The sequence below is a fragment of the Diadema antillarum genome, unplaced genomic scaffold (genome assembly GCF_040938485.1).
Source record: "Diadema antillarum isolate AM-2024a unplaced genomic scaffold, OU_Dant_1.0 scf00000148, whole genome shotgun sequence".
Lineage (NCBI taxonomy): Eukaryota > Metazoa > Echinodermata > Echinoidea > Diadematoida > Diadematidae > Diadema > Diadema antillarum.
In genome coordinates, this window is record NW_027271037.1 from 952,592 (window position 1) to 979,858 (window position 27,267).

At 38.0% G+C, this 27,267-nt stretch overlaps 1 protein-coding gene across 1 annotated transcript in view; it reads left to right on the top strand.

The window, feature by feature from the left end:
• Window positions 1-17,081: 17,081 nt before the first annotated feature.
• Window positions 17,082-27,267, top strand: part of LOC139721735 (eEF1A lysine and N-terminal methyltransferase-like) — a 38,041-nt gene continuing 27,855 nt past the window's right edge. The window contains exons 1-5 of the mRNA XM_071633055.1: window positions 17,082-17,237; window positions 18,921-19,149; window positions 21,014-21,222; window positions 25,153-25,282; window positions 25,587-25,708. Of these exons, the coding sequence (XP_071489156.1) occupies window positions 17,146-17,237; window positions 18,921-19,149; window positions 21,014-21,222; window positions 25,153-25,282; window positions 25,587-25,708 (782 nt within the window). The 5' untranslated portion in view covers window positions 17,082-17,145. The remainder of the gene's footprint in view (window positions 17,238-18,920; window positions 19,150-21,013; window positions 21,223-25,152; window positions 25,283-25,586; window positions 25,709-27,267) is intronic.

The window sequence follows — 27,267 nt, forward strand, 5'->3', positions numbered from 1 at the left end:
TTTAATATTTTCAGTCGTTTGATTAGAGGATTGGTATGGGCTTAATAAGGTGACTTGTACAAATTCGGACAGCTTTTTTCTCTGCAAACGAAATAACAAATCAATTTTGGATTTATTACAGTCCCCCCATACGATATTACAGTAATTGATATGTGGTAGAACAAAAGAAATTGTACAAAATTAGGAGAACGTTCTTTGTCAAAATTGGTTTCAACTTATAAAGAACACCAATCGCTTTCAAAATCGAAGTACGTGTACATGTTTTATGAATATGTCCATTCCAAGTCAAAGTTGAATCCAGAATAACATCTAAGAACTTGGTGGATTTCTTTTTAGTAGTAAGTACACTGTAAATAAAAACATTTATTTTGTGATTGGTATGGGATTGAGGGCTCTTAAAGTGCATAAAACAGGCTTTATCAACGTTCAGTGACAACTAATTGCACTTGAACCACAGAGGTACCTTGGACAATGCGGTGTTCAGAGTGTTAATAAGAGTATTTGAATAAAATGTATTTGTGTCGTCTGCAAATAATATGAAATAAAGAAGATAATTATAATGAACTAATAATATCACATTCATATATATGTATATATGTATATATACATATATATATATATAAGAGAATCGGTCCGAGGATTGAACTCTGGGGCACACCACGGAGGGGGGGGGTGGTTATGTAACATTTGAATAAGAAGAAGGTTTAGACTGAAACAAAACAAATCGTTTGCAATTAAGAAGAAAACTTTTAAACCAGGAAAGAACTATACCTCTTATACCTGATTTTGATAATTTTTAAATTAGACTTAATGATCAATTGTATCAAAAGCTTTGCTTAAATCCAAAAAACTCCAATCATATGTTCTTTGTTGGACAAAGTGTTAATAATCTCATCACATGATTTTATGAAAACTTGTCCCGAAAGAAAAAAAGACGAGCAATCAAATCTACATCTGTCTACCAAAACAGACACCTCAAAGGCATGACAAACGCAAATAAGGAATAATAAGGTGACCTTTTGCTCTTATCTGGTTGTCCTTTGATCTAGCACTTGTTAGCAGTAATATAATGATCACACTCTCAATTTTGCTTCTTCATGATGGCCTGTAATAATATTATTACAGACAATCAGGAAGATGATTACGCAAAGATAATACAGAAAATAAGACTGAAGGGGTAAAGCAACGCTTTCCATAATGATACTCCATAACAGAAAATATCGTCTTTTCAGAAAAATTGAAAGGAAGGGTCTAGACTGGCGACGGAGAGTTCTTCTCAGCAGTACGAAAAGTTAGAAACCATTGCTTCAGATATAACAAAGTCAAATTTTGGAGTCTATCTTTTCAAGTATTACGGAATCTTAAAACTGTTCTTCGCGTTCGATGAGTCAATGTTAGGAGTTGGAAACATAAAAAAGATGATTCAGGCATAACTATTCTTAATCTTATATCTGCCATACCCAATATTTCAGAAGATCGAGTAAATTGAAGGTGAAAAGACTTCTTTTCTGCTTTCAGTTTGTTCAGATTGGGACAAAAAAGTCTGAGCGATTAAAGTGCGAAATTTCCTCAGTTCCCTCAATAGCCATAAAGTATCGATACTCACAAATATTCTATGACGACAGCCGTTCAGACCAGATTGGAGACAATCTTCAGGAGAACCAACGTTAGCCGAATGTACACTGGGGTAGTTTTCATCTCTTTTATACAAACTTGTTCCAATCAGCCCTTGCACGAAAGCCACACCCCTCTAGCGTCAACCTCATCCTCCAACTCATTTACTCGCCCTCCCTCTCTCTCTAACCCCACTCTCTCTCCTTCCCTCCTCTTTCTCTCTCTCTCTCTCTTTCTCTCTCTCTCTCTATCTTTTGTCCTTCAAGTCATTCTTTGATCCTTATCCCTAACTATTTTATTTTTCTCTTAGCTATCATTTTTCTCTCGTACCGTATACATTACTACAATGTACTTTTAAACACATCAGATTCAGGATGTCGGATAAAGAGTACACGAAACTAACGAAAAACACAGGGACGATATTCAGGTAAGACTATATTGCACTGGCGCCGTCAAGGAGAAACCAAATAGATCAATCACTGATTAAAAAAATCACGAACTTTCTTGTCCTAAATAACATAGATAAGATATAGTCAAGAAACGTCCTAGTTTTCCCTCTCGAGTGGCAAAATAACAACCTCGTTTAGAACTAGAACGGAACTACGCGTATTGTTTATTTGTTTGTTTGTTTGTTTGTAGGCTTTTTGTTTTGTCTATGGCTGTAAAATAAACGATTCCAGATTTAAAAGATGATATGGTATTGGTTGAGATATGACTTCACGTTTCCATTTTTTTGTGAGATAATGAGAAACCTCTTATGAAATATGGAAGGGCATCTAAATCGAAGCTGAATTCAATGTTTATTATTTGATGAAAATTGGTTTTGAAATACTAAAGACTATCAGATTTATACAAAGAAATTCTATTATGAGCAGACGATGCCTTTGACTATCTCAACTGGTTAACAAGGTGCGGCTGTCTTTAATAATACTACTGAAGAGATTTTGGTAAAGATGGCGAAATTTTGAAAATAATGTATATAATATTTTGAAGAAAAATCCCACAAAGCAGCATGTGGACAAGAATGGTATTATAAATATGCATGCATTATCATTCTTTTCTACGTGTTATGATTATCAAACAGTAAAAAAGATTGAAAACAAGGTTCATTGCACGGTGCCAGGAAGTTTTGTTTGTTGTATGATTATAGATAAACTTGTTTTTGCGATGGTATATCATAACCCATTCTGTGCCAGTGTCCAACGAGTCATAATGTGCACAAACTTTTTACACACACACCTACGGACAGGACAGAATCAATGTGGAATGCAGAGAGTTAATGAATGATACAAAACAACGGAAACTATCGACTACAGTAGTTGAGACCGGAGTGGGTACTTTGTTGTGTCTGAGATATAGTTGTGTCAGACCTCATTATATCAAGTTTAATTTGTACAAGCCCTTGTATTTAGATTGTTAGTATTTTGGTGATCAGACAGGCGGTGCCTTTAACTAACCTGTTTGTTGTGGATTCACCTATGATACATTAATTTTGTTTACGGTTAAGTTTGATGTTATTTACCAAACTATATATATTTTTTTTTTTGGGTGAAAATTGTGTTTGTTAATTTTTGTCAAATGTTTCATGTACCATGTTAGTATTTTATACTCGCATATCCCAGTTGATATAGTAAAAGAAACCAAGCTAAACAAAGCTAAACTAAATTTAAACGATGAGGAAGCTCTGAAACTTTGGTTAAGTCACATTGGGAGAGATTCAATGTGCGATATCATTGATTGAATAGACAACAAGAAAACAAACATTAAAGTGAAACATGCAAATGACAACACTTTCTTTGAGTACAGTTGAAATTTGTTTTAATCAACTTTCAGTAGTCATGAATGCAAATAATCATAGTGGACATTTTACATGTTCCTAACTGAACTCGCGTATATCTTTATACGTTAGAAATTATGAGACCAGAGACATCACCTGTTATAGAGAAATATGTGGATGTGTATGTAATCCAACTTTCACCGAGCTTCACAAAGACATTTCATTCATTTTGGATTTACATAAATACGATTGAAATTGGAAAATGCTCAGGTTTAAGCTATGAAATGAGATTTTATGTTATAATTAGGGCGTTGGATATTTTAAATATAAATCAAAGACGAAATAGAATATGTTGTGCATGGTTGGAGAGCAAATAAATGACGTAACAGTTGGTGCAATTACTGACGCAACATCTGACGCAATAACCGACCCATTATGACGCCACAGGTTGCAGCAGATCAGAAGGTCAACTTGCAGATGTAGTCACCGAGAGCTCCACATCCGCCATCGTCCCAGTCTCTGACTGTGTCCGATGTGGTCGCGTAGTACCACATTCTTCCGCAATCCTGGTTTCCATGATAGTTGTCCGGCTGATTCTGGCGCCAGTTGGTATACGGAGCTCTGGGCGTGGAATGGTCACTCCAGACCCACGAGCCTTCAGTCCTGATGTCGTTGTAACCAATCCAGAACCCCTTAATGAAAGTGTTACACAAGAAAAATGTGTTAATATAAATTTACTACTGTCTGCTGTCAACTGTGAGCTAAATAAACAGGAACCGGATGACGCAAGAATCTATTTATGCTGACTGCACAGGCCTATGTAAGATTGCTTTTTTCTGCTCGAAGTTGTTCTCATTAGATATATCGAATGACATACATTTGTGTAGTAAGAAAAAAAAGTTAGAATTTACAACAAAGGGGGAGTTATGACATAATACTTCTGTGTTGTAAGGTCTAGATAATATAGATACAATTGATCAAGCCGTATTTCCATTTTCCCTGAATGATATATTTGACCGTAAATTTTGAAGACTGGAGCAATAACAGGTCTCAACGGTTACAGTTCTTTATTCCTAAGGTTCGTTATTCCGGAAGTGAAATAACCTTCGTTTTTGTATTCCGAATGAACCCTTATCAACAAACGTTTGAAACATTGGACCTTCGGAATATCGGACCCTTTTTCAATTTCGGATTAATGGGCCTCAGGGAAAACAAACCTTATCTTATTTTCGGAATGACGTACCTTCGGAATTAACGCCACAATTATACGGATTAACGAATATTTATTCAGTTTTGTATGTTTCGAAATAAAGAAACCTTATAATAACGAATCTTAATTCATTTTATGATTAGCGGACCTTCGGCATTACGGAACGACTCGTGGGTTGGTGTAAGTTTGTAGAGAATAACAATAGTAATAAAGAAACTTCATAATAACGAATCTTATTTCATTTAATAGCGGACCTTCGGAATAACGGAATGACTCGTGGGTTGGTGTAAGTTTGTAGGATGACCCCCGTAAATCCGAACATGAAAGGGTTACCTATTCTGAAGCAAAGAAATTTCCTACACCCACGAAAATGAAATGAGTTCATTAACCAGAACATTTCATTTCATTTCACATATTAAAGTTTCCACATAAATCATACAGTGTTGTATTTACAACATCCATCCATGACACTGTAAAGTAACACATGAATTATAAATTATAAGTTCAGTATATACAAATAGCATTTACATGGCACAAAATCAACTGAAATCATTCTCAGCTACATTACATTCATGTCGGATGAATAAAATTGAGTGTATGGGAACCTATTTTAGAAGCAGATGCTTGCGGGCGTATATACAGTGTAGTTCCCTCAAAGAAAGTCAAAGACAGGCTGTTACACTCACACATATACATACAAACACACACACACACACACACACACTGCACTCGCGTACTTCAATAAAGAAAAAATATCGTCTGTCTGCTTAATTTTTCTTTCAGTTATATATCCAAAACAAGCACAAATTTTAAAACAAAAGAAACTTATTGAAAGTAATACATCACTACATAAAAATTTTAATACTGCACCAGAAAGATAGATAAGACAGAGCTAAGAAAACAAGAAAGTACGTTTAAAAAAAAAACACTTCTGCATTAGGTGTTTATAATTTCCGATGTGATTGAAAGTATAAAAAAAGTTGAAATCGGTGTTTTCATTCAAAATGTTTATTCTTTCGACTACTATTCGCTTGGCACTAGATGCGGGTTTGCTAAGCCCCATCTACCTCGTATGCCTTACCCATGCAGGAGATGGAACCGTATATCGCCAGTAATTGTAGAGGAAAGTGTTTTCCGCCTCGCTCAGCACCGACGTCAAATGACCACCAAGACGGACGCAGTGGTTCTCAGCTTGCTGTCAGTTTTTCCTCGTTAAGAAGAGCCGATAACAGGAGCCGTGAAACCAGTCCAGAACCTTGGACAGCACCCACATGCCTGGCCACCAACGGCCATGTAGGACGCCAGGACCACGAGAAAAGCAATGGTCAGCTTCATGGTTTCAGAATTCGAGAAGCTTACTTCGTTTCTTCTGTAGGATGAATGATAAAACAGAGGGAAAACTTACAGAATGAATAAAGATATGAAATAAGGACATACCGTTTATTGCCTAGCACACGTGCTTGGAGGAAAGCTTCTCCCGAAAGAAAAAGAAAAATAACGAGAAATCGAATTCACATAATATGTCAACCAAAACAGACACCTCAAAGGCATGACAAAAGCAAATAAGGGATGGTGAAGGGACATTCCTTCTCTTATCTGGTTGTCCAGCAATGTAAGTATTTGTTATGAGAAATGGCATAATGATCACTCTCATTGTTGCTGTTGTTCGTAATTACAGATGACCGTGAAGAAATTTACAGAAAGATAATACAGAAAATAAGGCTGAAGAGGTAAAGCAACGCTTTAGGTAATGATACTCCATAGCTGAAGTATCGTCTTTTATCAAATTGATTGCTTGACAAATTGAAAGGAAGGGTCTAGACTGGCAACGGAGAGTTCTTCTCAGCAGTACGAAAAGTTAGAAACCATTGCTTCAGATATAACAAAGTCAAATTTTCGAGTCTATCTTTCCAAGTATTATGGAAACTTAAAACTGTCCTTCGCGTTTGATGAGTCAATGTTAGGAGTTGGAAATAGAATGAAGAGAATTCAGACATTACCAGGATTTCATCTTAAAACTCCCGAACACCATGTTTCAGAAGATCGCGTACATTGAAGGCCTAAAGAAGTCTTTCCTGTTTTCAGTCTATTCAGACTAGTAAAAAAAATATCAGAGCGATTTAACTGTGAGATTCCCTCGTACCATACCATTATCGATCTCCATTCCTGATTCTAGGTGTTAGATTCAGGACATTATTTTGTTTAAGGGCATAAAACTTTACAAATGAATGTAGGATACTGGAAAGGACTTGCAGCACCAGCGTGGTCAAGGAGACTAGCATTTTAGTTATGATCAGCTGGACATTGGAAAACCTGTTGCCCTCAAGTTCAGTGTCGTGTGTAAATGACATTCTTTAAAAAGTCGAGTTGGATATGCACGAAATGATTGATTTTTTATAGAGGAACATAGAGTCGAAGAAAAAAAGAAATAGAGATGTTGCTATGCAAACTGAATAAAAATCTGTTTTTTAACAGCTAATAAGAAGCAAACAATACATACATATGAGAAATTATGGGAAAATAACAAAATGACGCGGAGAGCTTTCTTTTGCAAACTGGACACTCTATCCAATTACTTATTCGGGGCGCTGTGGCATCATAGTGGATAAGACTCTCGATTCCAAATCTGAGGACTCAAGTTCGATACACGCCAAGTGCTTACGTCCTTTGACAAGATATTTTTACCTACCATGTCCCTTTCGACCCAGATCCCTTTCGACCCAGGTGTATAAGTGGGTACCTGGCTACCCTAGGGTAATGATAATGGCACTTATAATATACCGAATTCTCGCTGGTTTCGGTGTCTCTGAGAGTGCAAAATGATCACATTTTGAAAATTGCAAGGGTTTACAAAAATGGTCCTAAAATCATAACACATTGACTAAAATTAAAGAACTTGGTGTCATTGTTCTATTGCAAAAAGAATGGCCTTTCCAATCGTATGCAAAACAATGACATATTTGCAACAATATTGCTGAAATTAAAGATCTTAGGTGTTCCATCCTTTCTGGACCACCCTGTATAGAAGTGTACGAAACAGTAACTGCAGTTTGTAGCCGAACACACTTCACTTCAATAATACCCACGTTCCTTCGGAGGATGCGATTCAGAATCCCTGACAAAGAATATCAAAATTCTGAGTCTGTTTGTTAGCATTGATCGATGTTGAGCTAGCTAGCTGAGAAAGATCTATCGATATAACGATCGTAATGACCGTCTTACAACGACCACAATGATTCGAACTGTAATAAACTGCATTGTATTTTGAGGAAAACGAAATGCATCGTCATATTATGACTATGGTACACAGCGTGTCTGGGAAAGCATTGCGGATTGATTTTGCGGAGAAAATCTTTTGCTACCCGGACCTCCCAGCGCCTGACAGTACATTATATAGCGCGTATCTTGCCAGCAGTTTCGCACGCATGTCCGATTTACCCGCAGCCAAGTTTTGAGCATGACCAAAACTTTTCCGGCTCAGTCGCCGGGATTGCCCTCAGAGGTCCATGCAGAACACCAGTAGGAGGCCCCGCAAGTCACAGGTACTTGACCCGCTTAAAGTACGTAAGTTGCCCGTGGATCTATGCTTTTGCGCCGGAAGCGCGTGTCATCTTCATAAGTTTCTGTGGGACAATTGCCATATCAAATTCCTTCAGAGACTTCCTTTACCGAGTTGTCAGCGCTCACTCGCTACCCATGCGCCTACACGTAGGTCAAACGGAATGGACGTCATTACAACGTAAGTAGCACTCGCCCAAATCCTTGTCCGCCTGGGATGTGAAAATTGTCCTGCGCGCTCGAAAATCCCAACACGCATCAAGCCCGGCGCGTATCTTGATCGGAAAGATGTGACAGTCCAAAAGCGGACTTGCGTGCGCAACTCCGGGTAACTACGGATGAGATACGTGCTATAGGTAGTGTCATGTGCGGGTAGTTGTTCTTCGCAACTCGCACGCAAGGCTTGCCCAGAAAGGTGTGACACGGCCTGTAGATATACGAGGATTTGAGCCACAGGCACAATCATGACAACTGCGTTTGAATGAAATGTGGAAATTTCAAAATTTTATGGACAATAATATGGTATATTGATTAAGTTGTGAGGGAATGACATGCTCACTTTGCTATTTGCATATTCATATTGACCGTTCGAGAACTGTTTCCTGAAAAAATAGCGAAACCTCAAATGTCACAACTTCCTTATTTTTCACCCGATTTCGGTTAAAATTATGCCGTTGAACTCGTAATATCTTGCTCTTTCTTATCAAACTAATTTGTATTTGGACGGGAATTCCCCTTACGGTAGTACGACCGGTCTAATTGTAAATAGTTTGCGGCGGGCTTAAGAAGAATGTGTTGTAATCATCACGTGTTAAGATATACCAGGTTCAAAAATTAAATGTCTATCTTATTCCTTGAATGCCTTGTTATACGCTCTCATAGGGCCTAGATTTTTAGCTCATGAGCCAAGGGTATAGTAAACTATAGTTTCAAGTGAGCTATTTATTGCGACCAGTTATTGTCCGGCGTCCATCATGCGTAAGTGGGTGGTGCGTTAACTTTTTTTACATTTTCAGCCTCTCCTTGAAAACCCCATGACGGATTTTTCACTAAACTGAGGAAGTCAGTTTGTTCAGATGGGCACCATGCACCCCTCCCCCCCCCCCCAGTCCCAAAAACCCTCAATTAAAGAACCTTTAAAAACCTTCTTTTCCTGAACGAGAAGATTACAGCATAGTCAGTGAGACAAGTTAGTCAATTAGTACAAACAAGTTCGGGTCCAATTATCTCATTTTCATCTTCTTCTTAAAAATGCATTATTAAATTTTCACCAAAACTTGGCAGGAATTTTCGCTAGGACTCTTTGATATATAATGTTTTTTTAACAAATAGCACCATGCCCCATTTAGGGCACAAGGGGCACAGAACATCCAAATGAGAGAATCTTTGTAGAGTCGTCGTATATAAACTCAGAAATATTCTGAGAAATACAACTAAGTCCGCGGGAATATACTTTCAAGTTTATTTATGCTAGATCAGGGGTGGCCCCCTTGAGGCCGGGATCTATTGGATATCAGTTTTCACTATAATTATGGTTCCTCTTTTTGAAAACGCATGGTAAAATTTTCTACAAACTTGGCAAGTATCAGTGCCAGCGTGATAGAATAATATGCAAATAAAGCTCCCCAAATCTGCAGCTTGTTCTTCTTAGGTAATAGTCTGCAAGAATGCATGGCAAATTAACTTGCGATAGTCAGGAGAGGACGAACAACTCTATAACATGAATATTTATTGAATGTCAACATCGTTTACATTCTATGTTCTATTGTTTCAAAATATCGTTAAAGATGAATCTATAAAGGTAAAACATTTTACTACATGACCGCAGAAATTGAGAAGAAATCGCTAAAGGGTATACACTTATCTACATAATTCCTTCTCTTTGAGGTTAACCATCGCTATAGTTCTCTTATCAATTTCCGGGAGGATGTTACGAAAATGTGATGGCGGCATCCTTACAGAAGCGAATAGCGACAGTATAATCAAACGCTAATGCAAGTGGTAGAAACGTTATGTTCTCACACACTTACACTTACATTAAAGATATTTAATTTCAGCCAATAAAATCTTTTTATTCCTGTTTGCATTTTCATCTCCCCTGTCGATACCAATTTGTATCTCTTTTCTTTTGATTTTCGTCCCGATATCAATATAATAACTCCATTGTTCCTTTTCATCAATTTTTTTAATTTAAGATAACATGTAACCTTCTATCATTTGTTTTGGTCTACTAAGTGCAATTTTTCCTGTAATGTAACATATCCTGTTATCAGTGTTGAATTCAGGATGCTAATGATAAATCTAGGGTATGAATCAAAAGCGGCAAGAAATCTAGTGGTACCATGCCCTCAACTCGGTGTCGTGTGACGACAACAAGCGTTGTCTGTCTCCGTTTTCGAGTGGCTGAAACAACTTTGTTTTCGACTGAGGCAGATCCGGCTTTGCAAAATAGTTCTAATTTCCACCACTTTAAAGAAGATGAAGAAGAAGCCAACCAGTGTTAGAGTCATTTTTTTTTCATAATAGAAGCTTAAAAGGAAAATCCACGATAAGTTGAATATGACTATATCATTATGAGTAAAGTTGAAGTAAACTGAAGAGTAAAGGTTACAAGTGAATAGGAAACTTACTCAAAATTAATAATGGTAACATTTTGCTTATTCATGATTACGTAAAAAGAAGCACCATTTGCATATTCTTAAAAGAGGAGTCACCTACACAAAATGGAGGGGCTCATCAAAAAACAAAAAACAAAATGTGCAAGATTTCATATTCTACATTAGAAATAGGCCTTCTGTTAGTAGTTCTGTAGCAAAAGTGACAATGCTTTTTACTTCTCGTTTTTTTTTTATGATAGCTAGATCGATCAACGATTGAACGATGTCACTTCTCTACCCATTGAATTTTGATCGCAGCCGTTAATTTGACATCATTACATGGCCTTATTCTAAAAACAAACCAAAAAAAAAAAAAACAATTTGGGTGCAGGTTACTAGTTGAAACCCACGAATCAAACAACCCAAGAGTCCTTCATAGTCCATGAGTCCGACACGAAGCAAATATGGCCAATAAATCCAACACTTGGCAAACAAGGCCCACACATAAGAAAGAAAACACTTATGAATAATAGTACAGAGCATACCATTTTAAGAGAAATTCAAAGTTTATTTGATGAAAATCGGGTTTGGAATGACTGAAACATCAAAAAACAAAGTAAAACAAAGCGATCCCCAAAGAGTGGGTCCCACACTTATTAGAAACGCTCTGTTTTGGATATCTCAACCATTTCAAAACCATTTTTCATAAAATAAACGTTGAATTCCTCATGCAATTACATGCTCTTTCATAATTATGTCATAAGAGGTTTCTCATCATCTCTACAATAACATGTTAGAAACCTGAAATAAGGTCTCAACCAAAACTATGCGATCCCTTTAAGGCCGCAACATAATATTGAACTCGTGTGCTGTTTTAACCCAGTGTGGGCGTTGCAGTTGCCTCCTGACGGACTCATGGGCCTTATTTGCAAAACTCATGAATATGGAGGCACTGTGTCACGTGCCGAACTGGACAACAAACACGCCCTTAGACCAACGATGAACACTCATAAGCAGAAATAAGATCCCAGTTCGCATAATTCACATATCAACATGTCGTTATCATGCACCAATGATGATTGATTACCTGAATTACCTACAATGAGGCCCAGTAAATTGAAGACTTGTAGAGGGACAATCAAAGGATTCAATCCCGAGCCTGAGGAGATCCATGTGATGTATCCACTTGATGGTCAGTTTAAAATGATGAAAATTGACTCGTTTCATATAAAATTGCCTTTTTGGTCGACACACTTCACAAACAAAACTTGTTTGTATACTTAAGCATGAAACTACAATGAAACTATAAAACCTAGTGAAAAGAAAAAGACGTGTGGTATAAAGGTCTACTCCATTCGTAGTTTGAAGTACAAGTATATGCGTTGAAGGAATTTTATTCAGCTCGAAAACAGGTAATAACTATATGTTTCATGATACAGTTGATAAGAAATGAAATAATGCCTTTTCCCCTGGCGTCTCCGCCGGCTGCCCATATAGCCTTCTCTTCGATGATTATTAATCCTCTGCAGCAGGGCCATCCTCTAACTACTTCATCTTTTTGGTAAATTTATACAAACAGTGAATGGTCATGGCTGCGATGATGGTACAAGATTTCGCACGAGGTGAAAGATAGAGGCGCTCTATTCAACAAGGCGAAGCCGAGTTGAATAGTGCGCCTCGATAATCTTTCACCGAGTGAGGAATCTTGTTCAATTGCACGCCTGCGAGTAACGAGTAACGACAATACATATTAGTTTGTAACACCTCTGACTACAACAGATGTGGTCCATACAGATCTTTTAATTAAGCACAGAAATGGCAACCCTTTTCCGTAAACGGCAATGAGTACCTGCACTGTCAAACAGTTAGCGAGTGATCTGTTGAAGTTGTTTACAAAAACAAAAACGAGTGACAAAAGTATAGCACTTGTAATTGAGTGTTTCTTTATCGTGACATCAAAGCCCTGCAATGCCACAAAAACTTCAAGTCAATCGTGAGTTTAACACGAAAGTCAATGAAAATTAGTGACGTTAGCCATGCATTATCCATTTTTATAAATGGGCTTTAGAATATCTGCAACCTGATTGGTCAATTATCATGACATGTGTCCGGTAAAATCTGAACGCAATGGTTCAAGCCTTGTATAGTGTTGAAGGTGTAGGCTTACCAGAAGCGTAATGATGGGGAAAAGGTCGAATTTCATGAATTACGGTCCTATTTTATAAAACGAATGATGCACCGGCTTTTTTCGTGGATCGATGAGAATTGGAAGTTCTTGTCTAACTTTAGAAACAGTCAAAAACCAATGCTTTCGCTGCGCTCGTAGGTTTAAACAGTTTGAAAGTTAAACTCCATCCAATTCCAGCATCCAATTCTCACCGAACTACTTCGTCCTGTGCATCATTTGTATATTGTTCAAACAAAATTGAACAGATTACAGCCACTGTTTTATGCTGGAATCACACACGGCCGGGTCACAAAACGGATTTGATCGGGTAAAAATGAGCCGGTTTAGTCCCGGAATGGAAGGTAATTTATGCTACAGTCACACACGGCCGGATTTCGAACCGGGTCCGTAAGGAATTAAAACCGTATCGACCCGGTTCGAGCCGTAGAGCCCTGTATCGAACCGTATAAAAATCCGCTTTAAATCCTTAACTGAATCCTTTACGACCCCTATCGACCAGGGTGTCAACCCGCTTCGACCCGTACCGACCCGGATGTAAACCGTGTCATCATCCGTTGCATAAAGGCCTCACGCTCCTTTGCCGGGCTCCAATAGAAACCTGTGTTAGATACAGCATATTCCATAAATCATAAAAAATCGATCGAATCATAGAATTTTTTTAAATTGAAGTAGATGAAGAGAAATTTCCTCTGCTTTCAAGCAAACAACATATTCTGGGATGTTTTCCAGGTCTAAAAAAAAAGTTAAGAGCCTCCATACGAGACTAGTCATCCAGTCACTCTCAAAAACGATAAAAATAGCAAATTACCTTTTTATCAATAAAAATTCATTAAAAATACAAAAACCCTGATTGCATTCAACTTCTTCATAGCCTGCAGAAGCTCCTGTCCGCAAGCAATGTCAAATACTGCCAAAGGTGGCAATTTTCCACTTGACTGATTTTTAATGATTTTTTTGTTAATAAATAACATTACCTCATCTTTGTGCTGCCTTCCTTGTAGGCAATGTGCGAGTTGAATTAGGAGCGTCAGGCCTACAGGCAATGCGGTATACGACAGGTGTCCATATACGGTTTTATACGCTGCGGGTTGCAGCGGGTCGATGCGAGTCAATGCGGTTCGAACCGGGTCAATTCGGATAGCAATACGGGATCGAAATCCGTGAGAAAAATTTGAACATGACCAAAAGAGCAGACTCTAAGCTTTAAAATGACTCACATGAATAACTCCGTACAAACGGACTTTCCAAAACTTTCTTAAACAATGGAAAGAAAGCACACACTCTGAAAAAAAAAAAAAACGTTTCACTGGGAAAAGAGCTTTGAAGGTAGGTGTCTATTCAGGCGCCTAATCTTAGAATGCTGTGCTCTGTGCAATGAATAGGTAAAAAGGGAAGTAAAACTCCACAGACAATGGAAGGATTTTCAGATTAGGCTGAAATGTTGAAAACTCCATTAAAACAGTCTACTTGTAACTTACACTGACTTTCAAAACATCAGCAGCATCTTATCAATACCAAGCAATACATTTCGATGAATGTTAGAGTACACTGAGACCGGTTACAAAATCACACACACACACACACACACACACACACACACACACACACACACACAAAATAAAGATTATTCATCTTAACACACAAAAAAAAAAACCCGGAACAGTAAAATTATATGAAAAAAAAAATAAACATATCAAACGACCTTAGATCCAAAGATTGGATTTAGAAAAGGTATGTTTTCAGAGCTCTTATGAAAGAGTTTGTGGGTATATAGGCCTAAAGACTGCCTAATAATCAAGGCAACCAAAAGTCATGACAATTTCAAGGAAATATGAGGGATTCGTAAGAATTAAAATTAATATAGGGGCCTTCTGTAAGACACAGCTAAAATTGTCTACCAAATATGTGTACTATATTATATATATGTATATATATATATATATATATGTGTGTGTGTGTGTGTGTGTGTGTGTGTGTGTGTGTATGTGTGTGGGTGTGTGATCTACTCGTTGGCCTACGTGTATTTAAAAGGGGGTCGGGCTAACTCGGCCCACGGGACATCTCGTCCCACCCGTTGAGGTGGGCCGAGTTGTCCCACCCGTTGGTATCGATAGTGATCGTGAGCGCTTGTCTGTGTTTGAGTTTATTTTGTCTTTACGTCGTCTTTTCTAACCGAAAGTTTTATGGAATTGTGTTCAGTGGCTTCTTTAAAGATTTTTTCCCCCAATTTTAGTTAGCCCGGATCCATTTAAAAGGTCCTTCCTAATATACCGGTATAGCAAGTGCACTTTTATTTTATTTTTTTATGTAATGGAGTTGACAAAGAGACGTTCTACAACAAAGTGAAAAGGTTATAATACACATTCAAAGACAACTCCATGGGAAGTACCCAAACTATTCCCACCCTCGACGGGGTCATCCCACTATTGAGACCGACACCCACACGAGTGATACATGCAGCCTACGAGTTCGACAATGAAAACAGGTCCATGAGTCATACAGCTCACGAGTCATACAGTCCATGAGTTCGACACTAGACAAATAAAGCCCATGAGTTCGACAGATACAACACGGCACGTAATGTGTCGGTCTCGTGGGTCCAGTTAGCTTAGTGTCGAACTTATGGGCTGTATAACTCGTGAGCGGTATCATAACTCATGGGCTGTATGACTTGAGAGCTCTATGGCTCGTGGGCTGTATGACTGATCGTGAGTGTCGGTCTCGTGACTTGCATCCTCCTCGAAACATTCTCGTACAAAAAAAAAATTACAACAGGTGCCAACGCAATTTATATTGTTCTAAGGGTACATTCTTATCAAAAGTAGCTCAGATCGTAGCGGAGATGCAGTCATATTACAGAAATTAGACACACACACAAAAAAAAAAAACACACAAGAATGTGGCAGAGTACACTGCAAAAAGTCCGGTGTTAAATAGTGAACACCGAGCTGGTGTTAAATTTTCGGTGCTCATTTATGGTGTTAGATTAACACCTCCGGGTGTCATTTCCAAATTTTAAACTGTTTTTTGAAGAGTTTCTTAGTAACTGCACTTCTTGTTGATTTTTAATTTAAACAAGACGATCAAGAATTTTACATTAAAATACTAGATTTTTGAAAAAATGTGAAAATAAATTTACACCAAAGTAACACCAGCTGGTGTGGTCTCTTATTGAAGCTGGACGGGTGTTAAACCATTGATATTAACACCAACAAATCAACACCGTGTGGTGTCATTTTTTAATTAACACCAGTGCAGTGTCAAATAACACCAGGTACAGTGTCAAATTAACACCACGAAGTGTCAGGTGAATACTTTTCAACACCATCACAGTGCATTTTTAACACCTATGGGTGTGGTCCTTTATTGAAGTTTGATCGGTGTTAGATTTAACACCCGTGGTGTTAAATCTAACACCGATGATTTTACAGTGTAGAGTTTGAGAGAAAAGGAAGACGCGGTAGCCTGGGTTGGAGCAGAACTTAAGACTCCTCTGAAAAATACAAGGTATGTGATTTTAAACTAAACCTTCAGTGATTTATTAGAAAAAAAAAAGAACATAAAAAAGAATACTGCTTATCATAGTACATACAATTCAAATAGGCAAGAGTATTAAAATTGACTTAAATGAGCAATCTACACACTACAAACACATAAACATAATATACACACACTTATTATATCTATATGTGTATTTTTACCCTTGATGATGATATATATACATATATACATATATATATATATATATATATATATATATACAGAAACAAAAGCAAGATTATGATAAGAAATCTTAAGAAAAAGAAAATATAGGTCCTTGTTGGTGAAAAGAAGAAGAGATGAAATTACAAAGGAATGATATATGACAATTTTTAGAGGTCATATGAGTATAAAGAAATTCATGTATTTCATGCATGTAGACTTCATAAATTCATAAAGTTACCAAACTGAATAGGCTAACCCTGCAGTATGAAACTAATTAAACAAATCAATAGATAACTAGATAAAAACTCTCCACCCCACCCTCACCCTTACCACTTTTCTCCATCATATCCGTATGTGGTACATGGTCTGGGCCTTTTCCTTCTTTCTTTCTTTTTTTCATCGTACAAATTGATACGGACATGTTGTGTGTGGATTCGGCTGCTGGAGTTGAAAACATACGAGCTGAACACGCTGAATATCAAGAGTCTCGGAAGCGATGGACCTGTTACCTAAAAGTGCGACAGAGTTTAGTTCTGCGCAATACTGGGATACTTTCTTCAAAAAACGGGGCAGTAAGGCGTTGGAGTGGTACGTTTTGACCGAAAAGTAAACAACATGCTAGGAATCAGCATATTTTTGCCGTTCTCATAGTGGAAAAATCTTTAGTCCCATTCGTGCTGTTTAATGTTAGTCCACAATTTCGTATTTCCTCCGGGTTGCATATCATGTGCGTGTCTTGACCTTGAAGATATAATCCCGATGGCAGCTTGTCCATAAAGCTAAGCTGGGATGGGTGTGCGACAGTAGGTGACAGTGTAAGAAGAGTAGGTGACAGTGAAAAAGTTATATGTACAATAAAAGGGTGACTGTGCAAGTAAAGGCGGATCCAGGGCTGGGTTTAGAGTAGACAGAAAGATCTAGATCCGTCTGTCTGGAGTGAGTGGAGGACTCTTTTTATATTTTGCCATAAACGCTGTCCTCCGTAGACAGACGGAAGGTTGCAGTACCCATTGCTGTGTGGATGTTCTTAACCACTGTCTCTATGGAAAATTGGGTGAGGTACCTCACCCTTCTCGATTGCGTCTAATTCACGGCCCTAGGTCGGCAAATTTAAGCTTGTATAGTGAAATTAGCTTTTTAAGAATACATTACACTCACCAGATTAATGAATAATCCAACATTTTAGTAGAATTTTCAATGTAAAACACAGCCTGTCGCGTCGTCACGTTCAAACTCCAGAAACATACACTATGAAATCTATTAGCCAATCACATGCGAGGTAGTTTCTACGTGTTTGTTTTACTAAAACATGCACCTCGCATGTGATTGGCTTACAGATTCAAAATGGCGACTTACAGCTTGCGAACGGTGATGTTGTGATATCAAGCTGTCTGAAATTTGGTTTATCGTAACGTTTGATCTGTGCGCGACTGCTCCACACAGGAGCCGCAATCATTGACTTCGGTCTGTATACGGAGGGGATCCGTGCAAAGCCAGACGTAGTCTCCGCGGAACATTCCCCGACGGACAGATACAGACCGATCTTTCGGTCAAGGTTTAGAGTAGCCTGGAGCCCACAGGAGGCTGCATCCCTCCGATGACAGGTAGGGCGGCCTCCTGGAAAGCAGCAATTGATGGTGCTGTGACTGCAAGAAGAGGTCTAACAGTTAGATCTATTTAATTTACAATGTCGTGGTACGTGGTGCCAGCCGCTAACCAAACTAGTGTAGTTTTCACGCCACACGAATGTTTTTGCCAGATAAAGAAGAGGTGAACACTGCCTTAAGCACGACAAGACTAGATTCATGCACTCTAGTCTCTAGTATGTAGTAAAGACTAGATTCGATTCTAGTGTAGCGGGCTAGTCTAGTAAATTTAGTACAGGGACCACAGCCATACAGGGTAAATGCTCGGCCTCTGACTAGAACTATGGTATGGGCTTGTTGAAAAAACAAACAAACAGGCAAAACAAACAAAAACCAACAGAAACAAGACATCATTCAAATTGAAAACATCTGTACACGTTAAATGCTATGGTACTAGTCTAGGTAGGGTTCGAGTACAATACAATGTAACTCAACCGATCCTCTTTCTGTAGACTAGTAGATCTAGTAGTTGTGCCATATGGGTAAACTCGGGGCCCCAGCACGCGCAGTACAACTACTTGTACTGCGCGCGCTGGGGGCCGACTTTACCCGCTAGGCCGAGTTTACCCATAACTAAGGTATAGAATAAGATATTCAGACTCCTCTCCTATCTGTCAACTTGAAGGTATGGTGATTATACGCAACTCTGCGGGATTCTCCACACATACGTACGCCCCAGTGACCGAGTGCTTGTCATTGGCTGCGGGAATTCCAGACTCAGCGAGGAACTCTATGATGCCGGCTTCCGTCAGCTTGTCAGCATTGACATCATAGATGGTGTCATCAAGCAGATGGCGAGACGGAATGGCAAGAAGAGACCAGAGATGCAGTTTGAGAAGATGGATATAACACAGGTCAATTACCACTACCAGCTCTGAATTTTTATAATCTTTTTGGACATATATGACCCACTACAACAAAATGATCCGAAAGTCGGGGGAGGACAATTTTCTGACAATGGTGTGACGTTATTCCCTTACTCTTCTACTTTAATTTCATATAATATCACAACTCATAAAGTACTCAGTTTCATGGAGATATCTTTCTTTCTATGGCTTTCCCAAGTTTCTGAACGAAGGCTGAGCCTCTATATCCAGATCCAGGTTTGGTCCTTGAGATGAGCTGGCTTGTAGCCAGGTGGAGTGGCGTCAAACTTTATATCTTATGGGTTCATTGTCCCAAGATTGAATCCAAACCAACTTCAAAACTGAAGACACTGGGTGCATCTATTAAATATCTTGGTAAACTATTCCATGATATATAAATATCTTGGTAAACTACTGTACATGTATATCAATAATTTTGTTAGTGCTTGTTAAGTGGTTGGGGAAATCAGAGTTTTGAGAAAATGCTTTCAAAATTTTCCGATGCTATCATGATCAAGGGGAGGCGAGATAGTTTTCATCACTTGACCAGGGTGGTCCACGAGGGGTTTTAGCATGTCGCTGCAACATGCTAAAATTCTTGTGCAACATCCTAAAAAGCCAGCAACATGCTATGCAACATCCTTAAGAATTTGCAACAAGCTCAAAGTAAAAGTATTCAATAATGTGCAAAACATGTGCATAACATACGAAACATCAAACTACCAGGTACTTTAGATATTTGTGTGCAAAACATGAGAGAGAACAATGAATGTAAGCAGCACAAAGAGAGATAAGCAGCAAAACATTGCGTACGACGTACTCATTGTGTGTGCTCCACGCATATTCAATTTCTGCAATATTCTCAGATTCTGAGCTTGCAACATGCTAAAATTTCAAGTTGTGGACCACCCTGCTTGACAATGGAAGGCATGCTCCTGTAGACCTCCGCGATGTTCATTCAAGCTTAGCCCCCTAGCGGTTTACGCATTACCAATCAGTAATCAGGATGCCACGCACTGACCAATACGATCACTCCCTCATTGCTAGGGGCGGAGTCTAGCTGCAGCGCTAAATCCAAATCTTCCGACACATTTCTGTTATGTTGAAAGTTGGAAAATCATGGCCCAGAAAAACGCTAATTTCTTGCCTTTCCTTTGATCATTTAACTTCGAAATTTCGGCAGATGATAGACAAAACGTTAGACTACAAAATTATGCCAAAAACAAAAATCTGATTGTTTTGACCAGTTTTGATAATGTGACTTCAAACTCGATTTTCTCGGCTTGCCGTCAGCGACTTTAAGGTCCTTTTGTCATAACGGGTCACATATCTTCCTTTACAACTGTAGTTCTCACCATATCAGTAGCATTAGAGTGTAGAGTATTGCTATGGTAACTGTTCTTTATTTACAATTACAATGATTGCAAATGTCTATGAAACAGCCTCCTGACTTCATAATCATGCATGTCATGAATTTCATTTTTTTTTTCAAAAATGAAACAAGCTCCTTGGATGAAACAAAACAATATTATCATATCATCGTTGTGGCGACAAGACCTCGTGTTTACTAAATGTCAAATGTTCAGGAGAGCAAAAAAAAAATAATGGCAGCCAAAGCACTATATCACATGGGAGAGCCTCTCCTTTGGTAACTTCATTTTTGGGGTATCAGTGAAACAACTAGGATTTGGACAGGGCATCACTTAACAGATATGAGCATTAATCCAAAAAAGACATTTTCACCAAAATTTCAGATACCAGGTCTTGTCGCCCCAGCGATGATATGTACGTGTACACATGAACTCACTTCACTCTGAAATTTCTTTTTCATTTATTTAAATGATGTACTCAGATGACATATGAGGATGCATCCTACTCAGTTGTGCTTGACAAGGCAACTCTGGATGGGCTCATGACAGACGACAGTCCAGAAACCGTGGCCCGCATTGACAAGATATTTGGGGAGGTTGCGAGGGTGCTGAAGCTTGGCGGTCGCTACGTGTGCATCACCCTTGCCCAGAACCACGTCTTGAGCAAGCTTCTGCAGTATTTTCCAAGCGAGTGAGTCTGCTTTGTCTATTAAAGACAGGTCAGTCTTTATGTACATGTGCAATGTGTACTTGAACAGAGAACCATGCACTGAACAAGTACACGTATGTACAAAACTACACACCAAGGCTCTGTTGCATAAACATTGAGATCAAATGTGAGTCAGAAAATCAGCCAGAGTGCCTGACTTTATTGTATATGTTTGTTTTGTGGTGAATGTTTGATTGCATCTTTGTATGCCACAAGGCCAGAACTTTGAAAGTGCATGTACACAAGGTAAGATTTACTTGTCTTAGTCATCCTCTACAGTATTTTTGTACAGATTCAAGGAGCAATTTGTGAAAACAATGTGTCAGCTTCTGTTTTGTGTGTGTGTGTGTGTTTGTTTTTTTTTCAATGCACATTCTGTTCTAAGGAATCTTGATATGAAAATTAGAACATAAGAAGAATTAGATACGCAGTTGTCCATGAATATGATGATATACTAAAAAGGTATTTAAAGCAACACAAACAATTAACTGCTCATCAAGAGGACTAGAGTAAATTGCTGTCTGGTTATTAAAATGGGATGAATTAATCAAATTACAAGTACTTGAAAAAAGAATTGAAAAGAGACCAGTTGCAACATACGTTGTTGAGGCATATTCTCAAATATACTTTGTTTGAAATTACAAAAATTCAAAATTTAAGACCTTGTCGTTAAGACTCGAGGCCACATGAAAATGTGACAGATTCTAACACTAATTAGAAAAAAAAAAAAGATAAAGCAGAATTAGCCAGGGGTCCAAGTCAATGTCAAACTCTTATTTTGAGTGTCATTCAAAAGCTCAATATATAGATATATTTTATGGAAGCTAATGTGCATAGTTGTCACATACTGACATACAGTTGTACTTCCTAGAACAGATTTGGTACAAAATTTGGTGAAGGTCAGTGGTGGGATCATAGTTTAAGCTGAGACCTACAGTCAACTTCGGATACCTCCAATTCGTTGGGACTGAAGAAAATGGTTCGAGGTACGCGAAATTCGAGGTACGCATACGTACGTCGAATTTTCTTCGACTTATCCGACGTTTATCGATGTTCAACATGGTATCTGTTATGGTGCCTACCGATTGTTTGCATGCTTGTCAATTGGAATTGAATCGACTTTTATATGAATGAATTGAATGAAAATCGGAATTGAAATCAACATTTCAGAAATTAAGATTTTGATGGCCCTATCGCACCACCAAAAAAAGTTGGATGTTTGCCTTTACTTTTGAAAATGAACAGCGGTAACCATCGGCTCCGTAAGACATGTAAGATACTAAAATAAATGTCGAATATTTGCTCATACTTTTGGAAATGAAAAAAACGATAAGACTCAGCTCCGTATGGTGCCAAAACTAATGTCAGATATTTGATTTTGCGTTTGGAAATGAATAAGGATAATATTCAGCTCCGGAAGACGCTGAAATAATGTCGATTATTTGCTTTGACGTTCGGAAATGAAAAACAATATTCAACTCCGTACGATGGTTAGATAAGTGTCGGATGTTTCCTTATACTTTCGAAAGAAAATAGCAATAACATTCGGCTCCGCAAGATGCTAAAATAGTTGTCAGATGATCGCTTTTATGTTCGGAAGTTGCAGTAATATTCTGCTCCGTACGATGCTAAAATAACTGTCTGATGTTTGCTTTTAAATTTCGAAATGAATAAGAGGAACATTCAGCTGCGTTCAATGGTAAAATTAATGTTTGATATTTGCTTTGACGTTCAGATATGAGTAACAATAACACTCAACTCCTTACGATGATAAAATAAATGCTTGATGTTTGCTTTTACGTTCGAAAGTAAATGGCAATAACATTCAGCTCCGGAAGATGCTAAAATACATCTCGAATGATTGCTTTTACGTTTGGCATGTTTGGAAGTGAATAGCAGTAACATTCTGCTCCATATGATGGTAAAAAATATTGGATATTTGCTATTACATTTCGAAATGAATAACAGTAACATTCAGCTACGTTTGATGGTAAAATAAACGTCTGATGTCAGCTTCGACGTTCAAAAATGAAAAACAGTAACATTCGGCTCCGTACGATGATAAAATAATTGTCAGATGATTCATTTCACTTTCGGAAGTGGACAGCAGTAACATTCGGCTCCGTACGATGATAAAATAAATATCGTATGTTTGAAATGAATAACGACGGTAATATTCTGCTTCGTTCGATGCAAAAATGAATAACAGACTGTTGCTTTTACATTTGGAAATGATTAACGATATTAATCCGCTTAGTTAGATGCTGAAACAAATAGCGGATGTTTGCTTTCACGTTTGGAAATGGATAAGGATAGCATTCAGCTCGGTAAGATGATAAAATGAATGTCGGTTGTTTGCTTTTACATTAAAAAATGATTAACGGTAATATTCGGCTCCCTAAGGTGCTAACAGACTAATAAATGTTGGATGATTGCTTTTACAATAAGAAATGAATAACGGTAACTTTCGGCTCTTTACAATGCTAAAACAAATGTCGGGTGCTAACCAATGTCGGCAAATGCTCCCACTTTTTCATTTCAAACGTAAGTTTTGACCTCCTAAATATATAGGCATCAACTTTTATAATAATCTATACGCCTATTTGTTAAATCTCAAACACAGAATAAGATGATTGGATTTTCTATTCATGTGTTTTAGACATGGGCATCTGTATCACTTTAATAATGCTTAATATTCATTTTTCTTTGTTTAGTAGGACCGATTTAGTTTTTCTAATGTTTTTCTCCATTTTTTTTTGTGTCGCCAGAGTTTAATTTCGAGTAAATTCGACCACCAAAAAATAAAAATCAGTGATACTGGTGGCCCGATAAAAGTTAGTGTGGAGCCTTGTCTATTCTATTCTTTGTTATGCTCGGTCTATACTTCCACATCATATTCCACAATATTTTCATAATCGCATTTGCTGAAAAAAAAAAAATCAGTGCTTGCGTTCTCAGGGAAGAATAAATGAAAGATACATGTACTTTGTGAAAGGCAAGAAAAAAGTTTTTAAAAAGTCACTATGCAGGAGATTGATGTAGGGATAGTGGACCGTGATTAATGCCAAAGATATTTTTTTTTTTGTCAGCTGTGTACCGGGTATTTCTTTGGGCGCGCGATTGTTCTGGTCGGGAATATTTACAGTCGAATGTGAAAAGATTCGTGACATGTCTTCTTCGCTGTCCACGCGCGCTTAATCGGAGATGCTGAGTGATGTTTGCAATTTCGATTCGAGCTACATGCTGGGAAAAACAATAAGTTAATTAAGTTCGGGACAGTAGATTTCACTTCGAGGTAACCGAACTTCTAGTTATTTTCTTCGAGCTACGCGAATTTTAATACACGGAAACTCCATAGGAACAATCGGGACTTTCATTTTGCCCCCGAGGTAAGTGATATTCGGCTTACACGGTGTATCCGACGTCGAGGTATCCGGAGTTGACTGTATATTGTATAAAGTGTAAGTTCAGGTATCATGGATATAAGCACTTTTGGTGAGATAATGAGACACCTCTTATCAAATATGAAAGAGCATGTAAGTTTAAGAGGGATTCAACATTTATTTGGTGAACATTGTTTTGAATGGCTGAGATACACCAAAACAGAGCAATCTTAGTAAAATGTGGGACCCCACCTTTTATTAGGATCCCTTTGTTTTACTTTGTTTTTGGACATCTCAGCCATTCAAAAAACGATTTTCAACAATAAACTTTTAATTCCTCTTAGAATGGTATGCTCCGTATTATTTTGTAAGTGGTTTCTTTGTATCTCACCAAAAGTTGGAAGTCCAATCCTCATCTCCACCAATACTATACTATCCCTTTAACCATCGTGACTATTACAGAATGTTGTTATTTGGGGTCATAATGACAGCACAAATGTTTTCCACTTCTTTGCTGACTTCGCGACAGAGGCTGGATGCTGAGGATCCAGAAAGTCGACCAGAGTCAGAGGGAAGATGATTCCGATCAGGGCTCACCGTTGCCAGTCTTTGTTGTCATCTGTACCAAACTGAAGAAGATGGGTGCAGTTCACACACCGGTATTAAAATAACTCATTCTCTTCTCTGTGTTTCACTCAGCCATTACCAACAGTTGACTAATGTCCTTTAAATGCTTTTTACATGTAGTTGTGTGTTTTTTTTTTAAGGAGTCTTGTACAGCAAAAGCCTTTGCCCACAGATATTGAAAGCAGTCTCATGAATTTTACATTAGTTCTTCCTAAAAGCGTGCAATGAAGCAGTCATTTTATTGCTACGTACCTGTAGCCCACAAAATTTGACCCTTTTTGGGGGGAAATCCCCCTTTCCCTCCCCTTCTCCCCCACCCACGTCCTCTCCCAACAGATCCTTGAAGTGAGCATGTCAGAAGGGAGAACCCCCAGCCGAGTGACGTCAAAGGATGAGGTGCGTCAGATGGTCAAAGATTTTCAGGATTATGCCATAGTGCAGGACAGACTGCGCAAAGAGTGAGTGCTCAGGAGCCCTCGTCAATTCATGTTCTCTGTCTCCATTTCTTTCTCTCTAGCAAGCAAGCCTAGCTTCCTTCTTCTTCCAAAGAAGTAGATAATGATGTCAAAATACCACATGGCAATGTATATTTACTTCAATGTATTGGTGGAGATATATGGCAGTCATTTCTTGAATTCCTTTTACTTAGTTTAAGCCCTCTTTCAATATTCACAGAGTTTTGGGACAATTCCTGTGAGTTTCTTTGTAAACCATTCCAATTCCATGTACCTTTTCATTTGCGTTTAGACCGTAATCATCTTGTATCCTTGTATCCTTGTATTTTGCTTGTTTTGTTTGTTTATTTGTTGTCACTCGTATTGTCTTGCAAATGTTGAATAAATAGTAGTAGTAGTAGTAGTAGTAGTAGTAGTAGTAGTAGTAGTAATGATGATGATAATAATAATAATAATAATAATAATAATAATAATAATAATAATAATAGCAATAATAATAGCAATAATAATGATAACAATAATAAGAGTAATAATAATAATTAATATTAGTTTGATTCTGAGTAAGTAAATACCACAATATCAGAAAATATTTAGATAGAGCACCTCAACACAAGTATATCTGGCTTGGACCGGCACAATAGCAACTTGCTCAAAATGTGAAAGAAATAGAAGTATTCAGCACAAATAGTGGCCATGACGTGTGTAGTGAGTTCAGAATTGTGGAAAAGAGAGCTCCAGGCAATACATAGGTGTAGAGTGATAGAGTTTTATCAATGCATGCAACAAGAAAAGCACTTCGAAGGCGCAGACCTCTGCCAAGCCAGCAACTCGTTTCCACAAATACATGCTATTCCCAATATAAAAGCCTTTTGTTTACTGTATGTCATCAGCAGAACACGCACTTTTAGTCCAGGCTAGAAGGCACCTAACCTTGTTTTTTGATATGTACAATGTTTTTTTATGGATTCTTGTCAATTCGAGGATGCTGATTCCAAATCCGATTGATGCCACTCGCGTAACCTTGAGCATTTTCGACAAAATGCAAAAATTCAAAATGGCCGCCAGATATGCTAATTTGGCTGTGATAATCGTAATAATGTGCATTCTATGACCAATCATTCCACTAAACTTTGTACATTTCTATTTCCAGAGTTACTCCATCTGCATTTGCAAGATAATTTTCATTTCATATAGGTTCATTTAGAATTTAAAGCTCATTTTCAGTTCAAAATGGCCGCCACTCCTATGCTCATGTAGAATATGAATGGCAAAAAAATATGCATGGAAATATAACACAAATTTACTGTATTTCCAGTCCAGTACATATACGCTGTTATAAAGTGTAGCAAGTGCAATACAAATATGTTATAATTTAGGAGTACCGCCTTGATATTATCAAGCAAACTTGATTTTCTTCTTGAATTAAAACAACAACAAAAACTGGTGAAGGCATAAACGAAACTGTCCAAACGCAACACCGTACAAACTATTCATTAAACATCAACCAAGGAGCAATGTGAGGTACCTCTTTCAGTTCTCTCACAGTTCTCAGGTGTTTATAA